The sequence below is a fragment of the Gambusia affinis genome, linkage group LG17 (assembly GCF_019740435.1).
Source record: "Gambusia affinis linkage group LG17, SWU_Gaff_1.0, whole genome shotgun sequence".
NCBI lineage: Eukaryota > Metazoa > Chordata > Actinopteri > Cyprinodontiformes > Poeciliidae > Gambusia > Gambusia affinis.
Window position 1 is genome coordinate 7,831,725 of NC_057884.1, and position 13,855 is coordinate 7,845,579.

Genomic DNA, 13,855 nt, shown 5'->3' on the forward strand with positions numbered 1-13,855 from the left:
CATACTATCAATATACACAAGGGTTTTTTGTTTTTTTTTATGGTTTTGGGACAAGCAACATGTTTGCTTCCTCAATATGTACATTTACAGGATACAGGATACATTGGTCTTATTTGAATGCTTCAGGTGTGTATTTGGGAGACAACTGGTATAACCTATCTTGATTTTGCAAGTGAAATTTCTGATGCTGTGTTGCATGACCTTAGTCATTTTCATGGAGTTTTTATGAACATTGATGTATGAAGTTTTATTTTCTATTGGTTTTAGACTAAGTTTAACTTATAAATATTTTAATAGTTATTTATATTTCGTTGTTCCTTGTTTTTTAAAGCTGTATAGTTATGTTAAGAAGTTACACATACCATTACTGGCAGAAGGGTTTTATTGTCAGATGAGCAAAAAACCAGGCTATTTGATCACAAAACGTGTCAGAAGTAGGCACACTTTTTGGGCAAGTTTTCTATCTTGAAAACACTATTCCAACTGTGAATTATTTATTTATTTATTTATTTATTTATTTATTTATTTATTTATTTATTTATTTATTTATTTATTTATTTATTTATTTATTTACTTACTTACTTACTTACTTACTTACTGAGACTTAATAAAGGGATTTTTCACTGAAATTTCGGGATATGTAACTGAAATTTCGGAGTTTTGCTCGCGCAGTGAAGGCAACACTGTACCACGCCTACGGGCTTTGACGAATCATGCTCGTGCCGGGGTGGATCTCTTTCCTCCGTGAGTCGGGGAGCGGATTCGGACTTGTCGAGAGACGCACACAGAGTTTGGTCCGTGTCTGGCTGCAACAAGCTAACCCCGCAGAAAGGCCACTGCGGGAAGATGGCGACGGAGAAACAGAAACACGAGGGTAGAGTTAAAATCGGACATTACATTCTCGGTGATACGCTTGGAGTCGGGACTTTTGGGAAGGTTAAAGGTATGTCTCGTATGTGTTGCCGTCTGTGCGTCCTGGCGACTGAAAGATGGAGGCTTTTAGCTTATCCGCTAACTTAGCCTGCTAGCGAGCTAAACTCGCCAAATCGGAAATGTAGCGCATATGTTGTCATGTTCTAGCTTTACCTACTTTGTGAGAAACGCCACATATTAGGGTAAAGACACTGAATGATTCAACAGAGCTAGCAAGACTTCTCGATTATTTCTGACACAAAAGTATTAGTTAGCGGTAATAGCGCTGTTAGCTAACCCAGTGATCCACAAGTCGCTGTTGGGACTGAAGTAAATCTTCCTGACTGCTATTGATTCGTCCCCCTTTTCCTGTTTGCAAACATTAAAATTACTATTGTGACCTTTACGGGTGAGGAAATGCTAACGCTTCCAGGTGTGTTTGGAGAGGGAGTGGGTCAAAACCAGTTAAATGTTCGCCCCAGTGTTTTCAGAGGACTACCCAAGTAGTAGCTAAGGTCATTAACAGAGGTTACCTACTCAGTTTGGACAGAGGTGGGATTTGTTAGCTGTAATTTGTGCTCCCCCCACCTCCCGCCCCGACACACATTATAAACCTGGACCTAACATACAGCCGGTCTGTTTATAGTTAGTTAATTTTCAGTGACTCATCTCCCTGGTACCCCAGTTCCTGTAGCTGATGAAAGGAAAACACGGTGTTAGTGCTTTGGAGCTGCTGCCCTGAGCGAAGGGTATCCAGATTTAAGCAGTAAAGAAGGATGTTTACTTACAAAGTTGCACAGAGTGTAATAGAATTGCTCTCCGGAGTACAAATAAATCTTTTATTACTGCGTCTGTTTGATTCCAAATATGTGGCAGGCATATTGGATTTTGTGATCAAGGTTTGTGTGAAATGGTCTGTTTACTTAGGTGGTAGTTGCTGTAAAATTGTGTCGGAATGGCTGCTTTGTTTATACAATGTTACAAAAAGAGTTATAAATAGTCAGCCAACATTTCCAGATCTGTCATCTTTTATGACAGGCTGAGAGCAAAAGTTCAAAAGGACTAAAAACCAAGCAACTTCGCTGCAATACTTTCAGCCTTTCCTTGCAACTTCTGAAATCAGCTCTTGATCAATTCACTTCAGCAGAAATTAAAGCGCTGTGGTATTCACTGATTGAGATAGAGAAAAAAGGGATTTTTAAGTTTCCAACTCCTCAGTGTCTTATCACGACTGGCAAAGTTGGCCTGGCATTTCCTCTTTGTATCTTTAAATATTTTCTCAGCACATCTGATAAAGTGAAACTTTGAGCATCGACTAACATGTCAAACTGCTCTGTTATTCCACTATTTGATCAGTTATTGAAATTATTTTTTTGTTTTTGTTTGCTGTCGTATTGGAATAATCCTCGAGCAGCAATGGACTCAACAAGAACATTTTTGCATGAAATTCTCCATTGAGATATTTGCGCATCCAAGTTAATACTTTCTACTTTGACATTTGTAAGGTGTTGCATATCACAGTGCAATAAAACGTGTGCATGTGTTTGTAGTAGTAAATCTGATTCAAGCAAAATACCTCAACAAACCTCAGCCATAAAGAGTTGAGGTCAAGAAGATACAAACGACTTTGAGGAGCGGCACAGAAGCTAGAAGTTGGGCTGTAAACTTTGAACTCTGATTCCTCGTGTGGACTGCAGAGATGAGTCCAAATAAACAGTTATTGATCTCTGTCTGTTGCACATCCTTAAACACAGCTATTGTAACTATTAAATGATTAATATTCTGAAAGTATTTTCTTCTTGCGTTATGAAAGATATGCCAGTTATTGCCGCTCTTGCAAACATTTTCTTTGACTATTCAGTCTTTGAACAGATATTCATGTGCTTTTGCTTTCTGATTTCAATACTTCTCCCTCTGTTATTTGCTTGTTGCGCAGTGGGCCAACATGAGCTGACCAAGCACCAAGTGGCCGTGAAAATCTTGAACCGGCAGAAGATCCGCAGCTTGGACGTGGTGGGAAAAATCCGCCGGGAGATCCAGAACCTCAAGCTTTTCAGGCACCCTCACATAATTAAACTGTAAGTCCTAGATTACACACCCGCTCACCGCCGCGTAATCCCCCCCGCCGCCACATTAATGCCAGCCACTGAGCTATTTCCAGACTTTAGAAATGGTGTGTTCCAGGATGCATCCGTCAGGGTGATATCATCTGACCCCGTGTCCCTTTCCATCAGCGCCCTCCCCCTTCTTGTTGTGCATTGTAATGAGCAGAAAGTGCATTATCAACGACCCCAGCCTTACCGGGCCGTGTGACCTCTTTGTCCTGAAATAATTACTCGCCGAAGAGCAGCTTTTTGAGGCAGTAACCACGTTGCTTGCCTTGCCTTGCTTGAAATGACTTGTGAAGTTCCTGACAACATTTGTACCTGCTAATGTGGAAAGATGACAGATATTTTCAATGAGTCATATTGCAGTTACTGTTGGAGCTGAGTGTCCCACTCGTGTTGCAAATTGTCCTGCGCTTCCATAAGGAGTGAACCTTATGAACCTTTTGGAGTAGACTATCCAAAATCTATTCTATTTAGCAACATGCTGCTACATACAGCAGTGAAAGGAGCACTGATCTAAGTACAATGAAGGAAATTGCTGCAGTACTTCCTGCCTGATGGGTAATTGTCTGCTGGCTATAGTTAGAAGGTTAGTAAAGGTGTGGCCAATGTCTTGAATATCAGCTCCATGTCATGCATGCACAAGAATGTAAACTTTGTGTGTGGGATCTTAGAGCGAGATGCCATCTTTTCCAGAGGGCTGAAGCAAATGGAACAAACTCTGTGGTGTGGCCTGTTTAGTCTCGGAGCAAATGCAGCAGTGCAACTATGACAAATGTATGGAAGCCCATTTCCGCCATAAAGGGAAGAAATAAGAACACAAGAAGATATCCTAATCACGAGTTTTGAAGACATAATTGCAAGAGTAAATCTCAATATTACAAGTTTTGAATTTATAATTACCAGAAGAAAAATTTTAACTATGACTTTAAAACACAAAATTATGACTTTCATTTTCATAATGATGACATGAAAGCTTCCTGTTGGGCTTTTGTTTTTTTCTTTCAAGGTGGAAATGGGCTTCCAGAGGAACAATTGAATGTTGTTGTTTTTTTCTTTCCCTCACTCTTCAAATTTCTATATATTTTTTTTATTCTCCTTTTGGATTGTCCAAATTAATGATGAGCTAACCACTTAGAGATGCATAATATGAGGAAAACATAAAAGTGCATTTTTATTGTTAAATAAAAGTTAATCCAATTGGCCAAATATTGTCAGGTAGATTTTAAATCATCGGAAATATAATATCCAATCAAACATTGTGCCTAGTCTTTCCTGTGCAAATGTAATATTGTACACATTAAGACCGTGATAACTATTGAAATTTACTAGATTGTACAGCTCTATGAGAAGAAAGTCTCAGATTAATATGTAAACATACTCTGATTGAAAAAGAAGCACATTTGGTTGCTTAATATCTTTTAAATGTGATGGGGGTATCTTTCAAAGAAATCAGCTATAAAAGATACCTGAATTGTGTCCTAATTCATCCACTTTAATAGGATTGCATGAGGAAGATGAGCCACAGCTCTAAACAACTCACTTAAGCCTAAGGACTTAAATGGGAGGCAAATAATTTTTTTCCCCTTGTTCCCTGTTGCCTTCCATTTAAACACTAAGGAGACTTTTATGTTCTGGTTGACGTAGAAACGGCACGGCAAATTATCAATGAGTCATTTCAAAACGGAGAAGAAAAATACAAACATTATTTCGGCATTCAGCAAACTGCTTTAGAGCTGAGAATAAGTTTAGAAAGGTTTGCATCTGTATGTATCAAGACAACTGCAGAAACCTGTGTTAGGAGGGAATATCATATGTCACACGCTTTAATAATTGGCATATATATAGAAAGAACATTTGTTTATGCTGATATTTGTTTTTGTTTTTTTTGCTTGCAGTGTAAGTTCCACATTAAAGTCGTTAAAGATTTTGTTGCTCCTGCTATTAAAGCCTTTTGGTTTTAACTGATGTTTTTACGATTAAACGACATACGTCTAAGTTCAGAGCATATTCTGGGAATTCAGCACAGCTTCTACTGAGAAATGAGCACTGGGAGCTAAAGGTGACAGTACCATAGTTTAGACGGGGTCATAGATCATTACAACAACGCTCTGTGTGTGTGTGTGTTTGCAAACTGGTCACAAACCAGATGCTGGTTCTCACTTAATCATGTACAACCTTATAAGCTTCCCATTAAACAAAAAAAGTTTTAAGTACAGAAGTTGCGCTTATAAGATATTAAACATAATAGATTAGATTTCTCTAACATTTCATTGCTCAAACTCAATTGTAATCATGTTTTGATGTGTCAAGTCAAATATTCATGTCTGACAGATTTTTCTTTGGCACGATATGAAATAAGGTTCCTGGCATCTGAGCTGTTTTGGGTCAGTTCTGTTCCTCAGCTGTTAATAACTCATGTGATTTTAATCTTTTCGTTACTGTTGTTGCAGGTATCAAGTTATTAGCACCCCTACAGATATCTTCATGGTCATGGAGTATGTCTCAGGTGGAGAGCTCTTTGATTACATCTGCAAAAATGGAAAGGTACGACATGACAACACAGAAGACGATCTTATAGTTGTAGATCAGTGGGTCATATTTTACGTTGATTGGTCTGTGTGAACGCTAACGGGTCATTTCTGATCTATTAGTTGGAAGAGAAGGAGAGTCGGCGACTGTTCCAGCAGATCATATCAGCGGTAGATTACTGCCACAGGCACATGGTGGTGCACAGAGACCTCAAACCTGAGAACGTGCTGCTCGATGCGCACATGAATGCAAAGATCGCAGATTTCGGTATGTACTCTACACTTCACCTGGCAGGCTGGATAAGAGACGCCATTGTCGTTATAGTAAGAGGATAGCCAGTGAGGTTTCGGGTTACTCTCCAAGCATTTTCTGGTGTGATGTTTTTAAGAGCAGGCATTGTTTGATATGCGTTAGTATAGGAACAGTCATGAATGCTGACGTAGAAAGCACAGGCAGGCTTTCCAGTTATTAGCAGCACTGTCTTGTTTACCAGAAAATTGGCTGTTGCCTGATCCTAGAAAAGAGAACATCAGTGCACAGTCAGAGTAAATGTGAAGTTAGACCTGAAAAAGTTCTGAATATGTAATAGAGGAAGGTGAATTCCTCTTTGTCACAGGAAAATACTCCCAAGGCTAGATGGATAGATAAATAGTGCTGAAGCTCGACATTCAACTTACTCCTGCTTTACTTTGTTATTGCATTTGTTTTATCTATGACTCAGATTTATTCTTGCTTCCAACAATAGGAGATTTTCTCTCTTCATAAGGAGCCTAAGTATGAGTTGTAATGATAAGGTCACATAAACTCTGGGAACTTTACTACTGCTGTTTGTTTGGCAAACAGAGCCATAGCATTACTGTCTTTTATGTTCATAACGCCATAAAGAAGAACAAGTGACACAAAAAGGTGAAGATTGAAGGTTACTGTTTTTTTATTAGTATTATTCTGAGACATATGAGGAATAGCTTGTGAATCCTTGAGTAAATTTTGATTATTGTAAAATTAACTGCAGATGTGCCTTTGAAATTCCTTTGAAATGTTTCACATTATAACTCTTAACTTTATTTTCCCACAAACTCTGGTCAGCTCCCCTGAGCCTGCTGGAAGAAATGTAGCGAGGGGGACTTTTACTTTTCTTTCTTTTTTTTTATTTGTAAAAAATAATGCATTGATCTGTCTCCAGTTGAAGTTTGTGATTCTAACATGACACCAAACCTTGTAATGCATTAACAATTCAAAATTCTGTGCAGGTCTGTCAAACATGATGTCAGACGGAGAGTTCTTGAGAACAAGTTGTGGTTCTCCAAACTATGCTGCTCCAGAGGTCATCTCAGGAAGGTAATGAACCAGTTCTCAAGTGGAAAATTAGCCCTGAAAGTCAAACTTTGCATCGAGTCTTGCATATATATTTTTTACACCTGTCCTCAGGTTATATGCCGGTCCTGAGGTGGATATATGGAGTAGTGGTGTCATTCTGTATGCGTTATTGTGTGGGACACTCCCCTTCGATGACGACCATGTGCCAACGCTCTTTAAAAAGATTTGCGATGGGATCTTTTTCACGCCGCAGTATCTGAACCCCTCAGTAGTAAGCCTCCTTAAACACATGCTGCAAGTGGACCCAATGAAAAGGGCAACTATTAAAGAAATCCGGTAATCCAAAAATACAATATCCTTATTGTCTTTATTTTGTTTTGGATTATAAAGACGACTTCTTTAGCGCGTTTCACCCCTTGATCTGTTTATTTCTCCACTGTAGAGAGGACGATTGGTTCAAACAAGATTTGCCAAAGTACTTGTTTCCTGAGGACCCCTCCTACAGCAACAACATGATTGATGACGAGGCCTTGAAAGAAGTGTGTGAGAAGTTTGAGTGCCCAGAGGAGGAGGTTCTCTCCTGCATTTACAGTCGCAACCACCAGGACCCATTAGCAGTGGCCTACCATCTAATCATCGACAATCGGCGCATCATGAGTGAGGCCAAGGATTTCTACCTGGCCTCGAGCCCGCCCGACAATTTTCTGGACGACGTGGCTGGAATCATCAAGCCCCACCCTGAGCGTTTACCCGTCTTCGTGGCGGAGCCTCCTCCGAGGTCTCGCCACACACTGGACGAACTGAACCCCCAGAAGTCCAAGCACCAGGGCGTGCGAAGAGCCAAGTGGCACCTGGGCATCCGCAGTCAGAGCAGACCCAACGACATTATGACCGAAGTGTGCCGTGCAATGAAACAGCTGGATTATGAGTGGAAGGTAAGGGGGAAAACATCCAATGTTAGCAGTTTTTAAAACCGATTAATGTGTGTTTACAGTATTCAATTTCTTGTTCTTTCTAGGTTGTTAATCCATATTATCTGCGTGTGAGGAGGAAGAATCCTATCACAGGAATGCAGACCAAGATGAGCCTTCAACTCTATCAGGTGGACAGCAGAACCTACCTCCTTGACTTTCGTAGCATAGATGGTAAGTTCTTCCACTCAGTTCTGCATATTAGGATGGTATTAGTTCGTGTTTGACCTCATTCGGTTTTCCACACAACAGCGAAAATATGAACCTAAAGTTGCATTTTGTAAGATTGCCTGTTCCTGTGAAGAAGATAGCCAAATTTTTACAGCAGTCTGGGCACAAGGGCCCTCTTACACTTGCCATCAGCTTGTGGAGTTATTGATGAGTCAGAAATGTTGGCTCAAGCAGCGTGGCTTAAAAAGAGCTTTGAAATTTGGTGTAAATTTATACTCTAAATTCTTGACATTTGACTTGGACTCGAGGTTTTAGACTTGAGTCTGACAAACAGTCTCGTTTCATTAGAGTTATCAGTTGGCCACTGATCACCAGTCAGACAGGGGAACATAGATGCGCTCTACAGCAAATGGCTGCGTTTCATTTGTTAGCCAGGAATATTTGCCAACATCGAGCTAATATTGGTTCATCCCTACGGCTGTGTAATTTTATAAATTCTACGATATTTATCAATGTTTTTTTTTTTTTTTTTCCTCAGAAAGGGTATCGATTTTTAATCCGCGAGCATCAAAATATTAAATCCTACTTTGAGTTTTATGTCAAATCCACATGAAATAAATGACAGCTATCACACATGACATTTTTTTTACTCAGTTGCACATGTACGTTAAAATTAAAAATGACGTGTAATGAAACAGCTGTTTACGATTAATTAAATAATGAAACGAAATAGATAAACTACATTACATAATGTAAGTGAATAAGACACTTTTCTGCATAACCAAATGCACAAAACCACACAACAAACATTTAAACAAATCAAATATATAACAAAAACAACATTTATTAGACTAGTATTTCACCATCAGTTCAAGTCTATGGAACGGCTACAAAATGTTATCAAATCATTCTGTCCTTCAGAAAATCATAACCGCATCGAATCGTATTGCTTGCTGAATATCATGATATATATCGTATTATGAGATTAGTGTATCACTACAGTCCTATTCATAGCAGTCGGGTGTTTTTATCTCTAGCTGAATGTTAGTGAACACATGCATGTTTGTAAAACTGAACTTGGTAAAGAATATGTCTTTGGGTTAGTTAAAAAAAATACTTATTTTGAAGAATTAAACACATTCTAGTCTTCAAAAGACAAGTACTTAAACTTCCCCTTTAATTCATAGAATAGAGTATTCTCTATTTCCCACCTGTTTTGTGGATCTCTCTTTTACCACCATTCACTTTTTGTTTAATTAATGCAACTAATGACTGATATTTAATTCAGTCATTAGAAAAACAATGATTTACAATTTTGAATATTTTTGCAAAAGGTAGACCTCAATTAAGAGAAACTGAAAGAAACCTTGTATTTTTGACCTTTAACACCCATGTTAAAGCATTTCCTTACTCATTAACCTTTGCAAAAAATGGTTTTCTTAAGATCTGGCAAGAGGTTGTCCTTTCTTTAAAAGTACTCATCCCTGTGTTTTTCTGTACTTTAAATGTTTGTTTTCTATTGAGCTAATTAACTCTGCTTTTTGTTGACAAAAACATAACACGTTAATGGCATATTTATGTTGACCTAGATATCTTGGCGAAACATGAGCTGTATATATTTGGGTTGCTTATCTGACTCGTGTACTGCAGTGTGCTGCTCTAGTATAGACTTCACTAATGATTGACTAAAAACGAGGGCTTTTGGTTGTCTGTACGGACTTGGCAATAACTTCAATCGAAAATGTTAGGAGTGTTTTTGTGGAGAGTTTGATGTGACACAGTCGTGCTGTTTAAAGGGGACGAGGCTAAAATTTGACCCTAGCTGACCTGATTTGTTAGCAATGCTCAATTGTAGATCGTGCCAAAGAAAATATGTTGTGAAAGCTTAATGTTTCAAAAGCAAAGGGTAAATTTTATAAAGTTATGTGTGGTCGGTATTGTTTGGATTTTTACAAGGAAACCTCTTGTGAGATTTATTGCCTTTGATTGTCATCAAAGGATGCTAGAAAACCACTAGTGGGTAATAAAAGCTGACCTCTTGCAAATGACTGAAGAATTTTGCTCTTGCAGCTTAAAAATATAAATATTAATTGCTGGTTATTGCAAAAGATTAAACTGAATGCAAATGCTGGTTATTAGAGTGATAACTATAAATCCAGCTCACAAGATTCAGTAGAACAAAATTTTAACAATGTTTTTCTGGAAAACTAAGCCTGAATGCCATTTTTTTTTCTTAATAAGCAAAAAAGAAACTAATTTCTGTTAAGATATATACAAAGAAAATATCTTAAAACCCAGTGAAACATGGTTATACTAAGTTTATAAAGATTTGAATACTTCGGTATGTTTGCCATCAGACCACACATCAGTGTACTCCAAGCATATTTCAAAATTAGTATCCCCATTAAAGTCTGATATTTTAAGACAATATAAGACATACTACATGTTTGTGTTGGTGTATTGGTATAACATTGATAAAAATCCATGTCCTTTGTCAACTGGGTTTAATTGAAGTCATGTTTTTGCCCCAGCAAAACAAAACGTATTTGCTGCAGGACTGTTTACACAACTCACATGGGCATGTTAGACCATATATGTTTATATAATAGAGATTGGTGAGAACTGATCATGCTGTTTGGAGAATTCTCAGTAAAGTATGTGAACCACTTCCTGAATGAAATGCCAAGGGAAGGAGGAAGGGGGTTGCGAGTGGTAGGGAGTGTCCTATGGGATTCAACCAAAGATTCCCCCCATTTCTTTGTTTTCACAAAAGAAGATTTTACAAAACTCACATTATATGTTTTATGACAGAATGTCTGTAATAAATTATAATCAGTATTTCCCAGTTGCTGATATGGATCCTTGCTAGTCAGTGCTGTTAATCTCTCAGAAGAATAGTTTAAATCTTTTTTTGTGTGTGTTTGTAAGTTTTTGTTGGTTTTTCCTTTGTAAACATAGTCTTTCTTGTGCCGTTCAGATGATATGCTGGAGACTAAATCTGGAACTGCTACCCCTCTCCGCTCTGGGTCCGTGGGCAACCACCGGGCCACAGTAAAGAGCGACGCAGAGGGAGCAGACGTTTCGGCCACCTCCAGCACTGTGCAGCCCACCAAGACTGCCGAAGGCTCCCTAGGATCCTCTCTGACCTCGTCCGTCGACTCGTCGGGTGGTGCGGACAGCACGCCCGCCCCCCGACCGGGAAGCCACACCATCGAGTTCTTTGAGATGTGCGCAAATCTTATTAAACTACTTGCACGATAGCTTGCAAAACAATCATCGCTAGCCTTTTTTCTCTCTGAGTGTCTTTATAGCAATAAGCATGCAACCGATTCATGGCTCACTTTATCCAGGCTGAGGATGAAGTGATTGTTCCATGGCACTGATGCAGGTTGGCGTTCCCTGAGCTGTAGGGGGAGGTATACTGAGCTGACTGGGTCTGTAGGAGTTGAAGAAAGAGGAATCACATGCTACTTAACTAGGACAGAACATTTCAGAGGAGAGGGTAAGAAGATGGGGGTCGGGGGGAGTCTTTGAATTTGCAAATCAGTCCTAACAACAGATGCCCACAAGTACAACTATATGCGGAAGTGATTACACTGAACGGTCTGTACTTGTAACCTGTAAGGCACACGTTTCAGTACAGAGAACAAAATCTTGTTTTTTGGGGGTTTTTTGGCCTGCAGAGGAGGAAGCCACGGGTTGGGGGAGTTAAGAATTGAGTGGCAGTCATAGGAGGCAGGAAGCACTTTTGCACAACTTTCTTTAATTTTCTGCTGCTTGTATTTTATTTTATTTTTTTCTTGGTAGGGATCAGAGAGGCGTTGCAGATGTATCGGGGCGCTGCACTGTTCTCAATGCCGATCCCATTCAGTTGGACCCCAAAACGTGCAGTGACCCTTGATGTCTGCAATGTGTCAGGCACAAAAAAAAAAAAAAAAGGATGCTTCATCAGATTTATGTAGGGTTTTCTTGTTTCTGTCAAATACTTAAATGTTCATGATCTTGTCCTCTTTGTAAAAACAATTGTTTGAACTTGTTTGTCCCCCTGCATTTTTATATATAAAGGCGTGAACATATTTATCAATGCATTAAGTGGAAGAGGTTTTGGTTGTAATAGAATTGGATTTTTTTTTCTTGCATTAAATTCTATTGCTGGATATTAGACATATATAAATATATATTCCTTTCTCTTTTTTTTTTTTTTTTATTTTTTTTACTGTTTTTAGGTCTTTGTCAGTTTTGTTGCCCTCAATCACAATTACTCTGATACTTGATTGTCTTTCTAGATAACTAGCTTGCTTTTCCAATTTAAGAGGTGTTTTGTTATGACACAAATCTAGAAATATATCATTTTAAGTGTTCATGTGTTAGATGGACAAGTTGATTTTGAGTTTTTATGTTTTTTTCTGTTCGGGGTAAAGTATAGGATATGAGTATGATTACTGAGTGAAATGCCTTTGGCCTACATTCATTTCATAAATGCCAATCAGTCATGTATACAGACCTCAAGGCGTAATTTTAAATAAATAGTAGCAGTTATAGCCGATATGTGGAAAGTTCATCAGTGAATACATACTTTTTTTTTTTCCTTCAGATTTTTATTTTTAATTGCTCTCACATTCCTTTGAAATTTGACATTTTATTCCAGACTTAACTTGAATTTATTTGGTACTGTAAATTGTTAAGGGCAAAACGTTTTTGGTAAGATGGTAAACGTGTGACAGATTTATATTTGATAAAGTTTGTCTGGACATTAAACTTTAAATAGAACACATCTCATTCCATTTCCTGTTCAGTCTTAAAAGTTTTGAGTGGTAATCGTTTGGCTGCCTTATCCTTATTAGTACTGTTCATCCGTTTTTATGCTTGAAATTTGATTCCAGTGCTGGTCAGAAATATTGGCACCTTTTGCAGTTTTTAAAGATTGATGGCTTATATTGTTAGTCTTACACATTTAAACTGGTTTTGAAAAACTTAATACTTTCTTACAAAACGAATAAAAGTCTGACCTCGAGTTTGATTTTGTTTGTTTTTTTTTTAAAGTCACCCTTTCTGAGGCTTGAGGTTACTGGTGTTTATCTTTAAACAACGCTGAAATAAGTTCAGATCATGATTAAAATTGCAAAGTGTGTCAATAATTGTGATCATGTTCTCTCATGGTGTATGAAAGGTTTCCACTCAAAAATATTCAGTTCATATTCTCAGTTTTTAAACCACACGTTGAAAAAAAGGGGGTAAAGACAGTTTATAGTGTTGTAGACATGATTTAAAATAGTACTTATTTTTAAAGGGTTTCTTGAAAGTCTAGATTGTCAAAACTTGTCATGCCTTACATGATGCGTTTTGTAGGAAAGATGAATGTGTGCAAAAAACATTAACTCTTTGAGAGATTATGGAAAGTGTCCTAGAAGACTGTTCAATACTGTCTGGTTGAACCTCTTCAATATATTGCTCTATTTTTCTTTGGTGTGAAGGGAGTCCCTACCAGATTGAGCAGTGTAAATCTAAATGGAAAGTGTTGAATCATTTGTATACACAACTGGCTAATAAACCGCTAATAAATTGCATACCGTTGTTTGGAAGTGTTTTTGTTTTTCATTTTTTGTAGCTATTTTGAATATATGTTTCTTTGTGAACTAATTCTTTAAATAATGGCAACTAGAGAAGGTTTGTTCTTTTCTGTTAAATTTTATAGGTATTACTCAGACTTTTATATGAATAAATTATTCTAAAATTATCTTTCAGAAATGTTACTGTGGGAAAAAGTTTAAAGTTTCTCTAAAAAATATAAAAGTAACAATACATTAAATTAATGAACTGTAAATTAAAGATGTATACGTAAGA

General features: G+C 37.8%; 1 protein-coding gene across 1 annotated transcript; it reads left to right on the forward strand.

The window, feature by feature from the left end:
* Nucleotides 1-717: 717 nt before the first annotated feature.
* On the forward strand, nucleotides 718-13,578 carry prkaa1 (protein kinase, AMP-activated, alpha 1 catalytic subunit). The gene is made up of 9 exons (XM_044144209.1): nucleotides 718-943; nucleotides 2,849-2,990; nucleotides 5,474-5,567; nucleotides 5,675-5,819; nucleotides 6,803-6,890; nucleotides 6,981-7,205; nucleotides 7,312-7,804; nucleotides 7,888-8,014; nucleotides 10,989-13,578. The coding sequence occupies exons 1-9, from the start codon at nucleotides 847-849 to the stop codon at nucleotides 11,270-11,272; spliced, it is 1,695 nt and encodes a 564-aa protein (XP_044000144.1). The 5' UTR covers nucleotides 718-846; the 3' UTR covers nucleotides 11,273-13,578.
* Nucleotides 13,579-13,855: the final 277 nt, after the last annotated feature.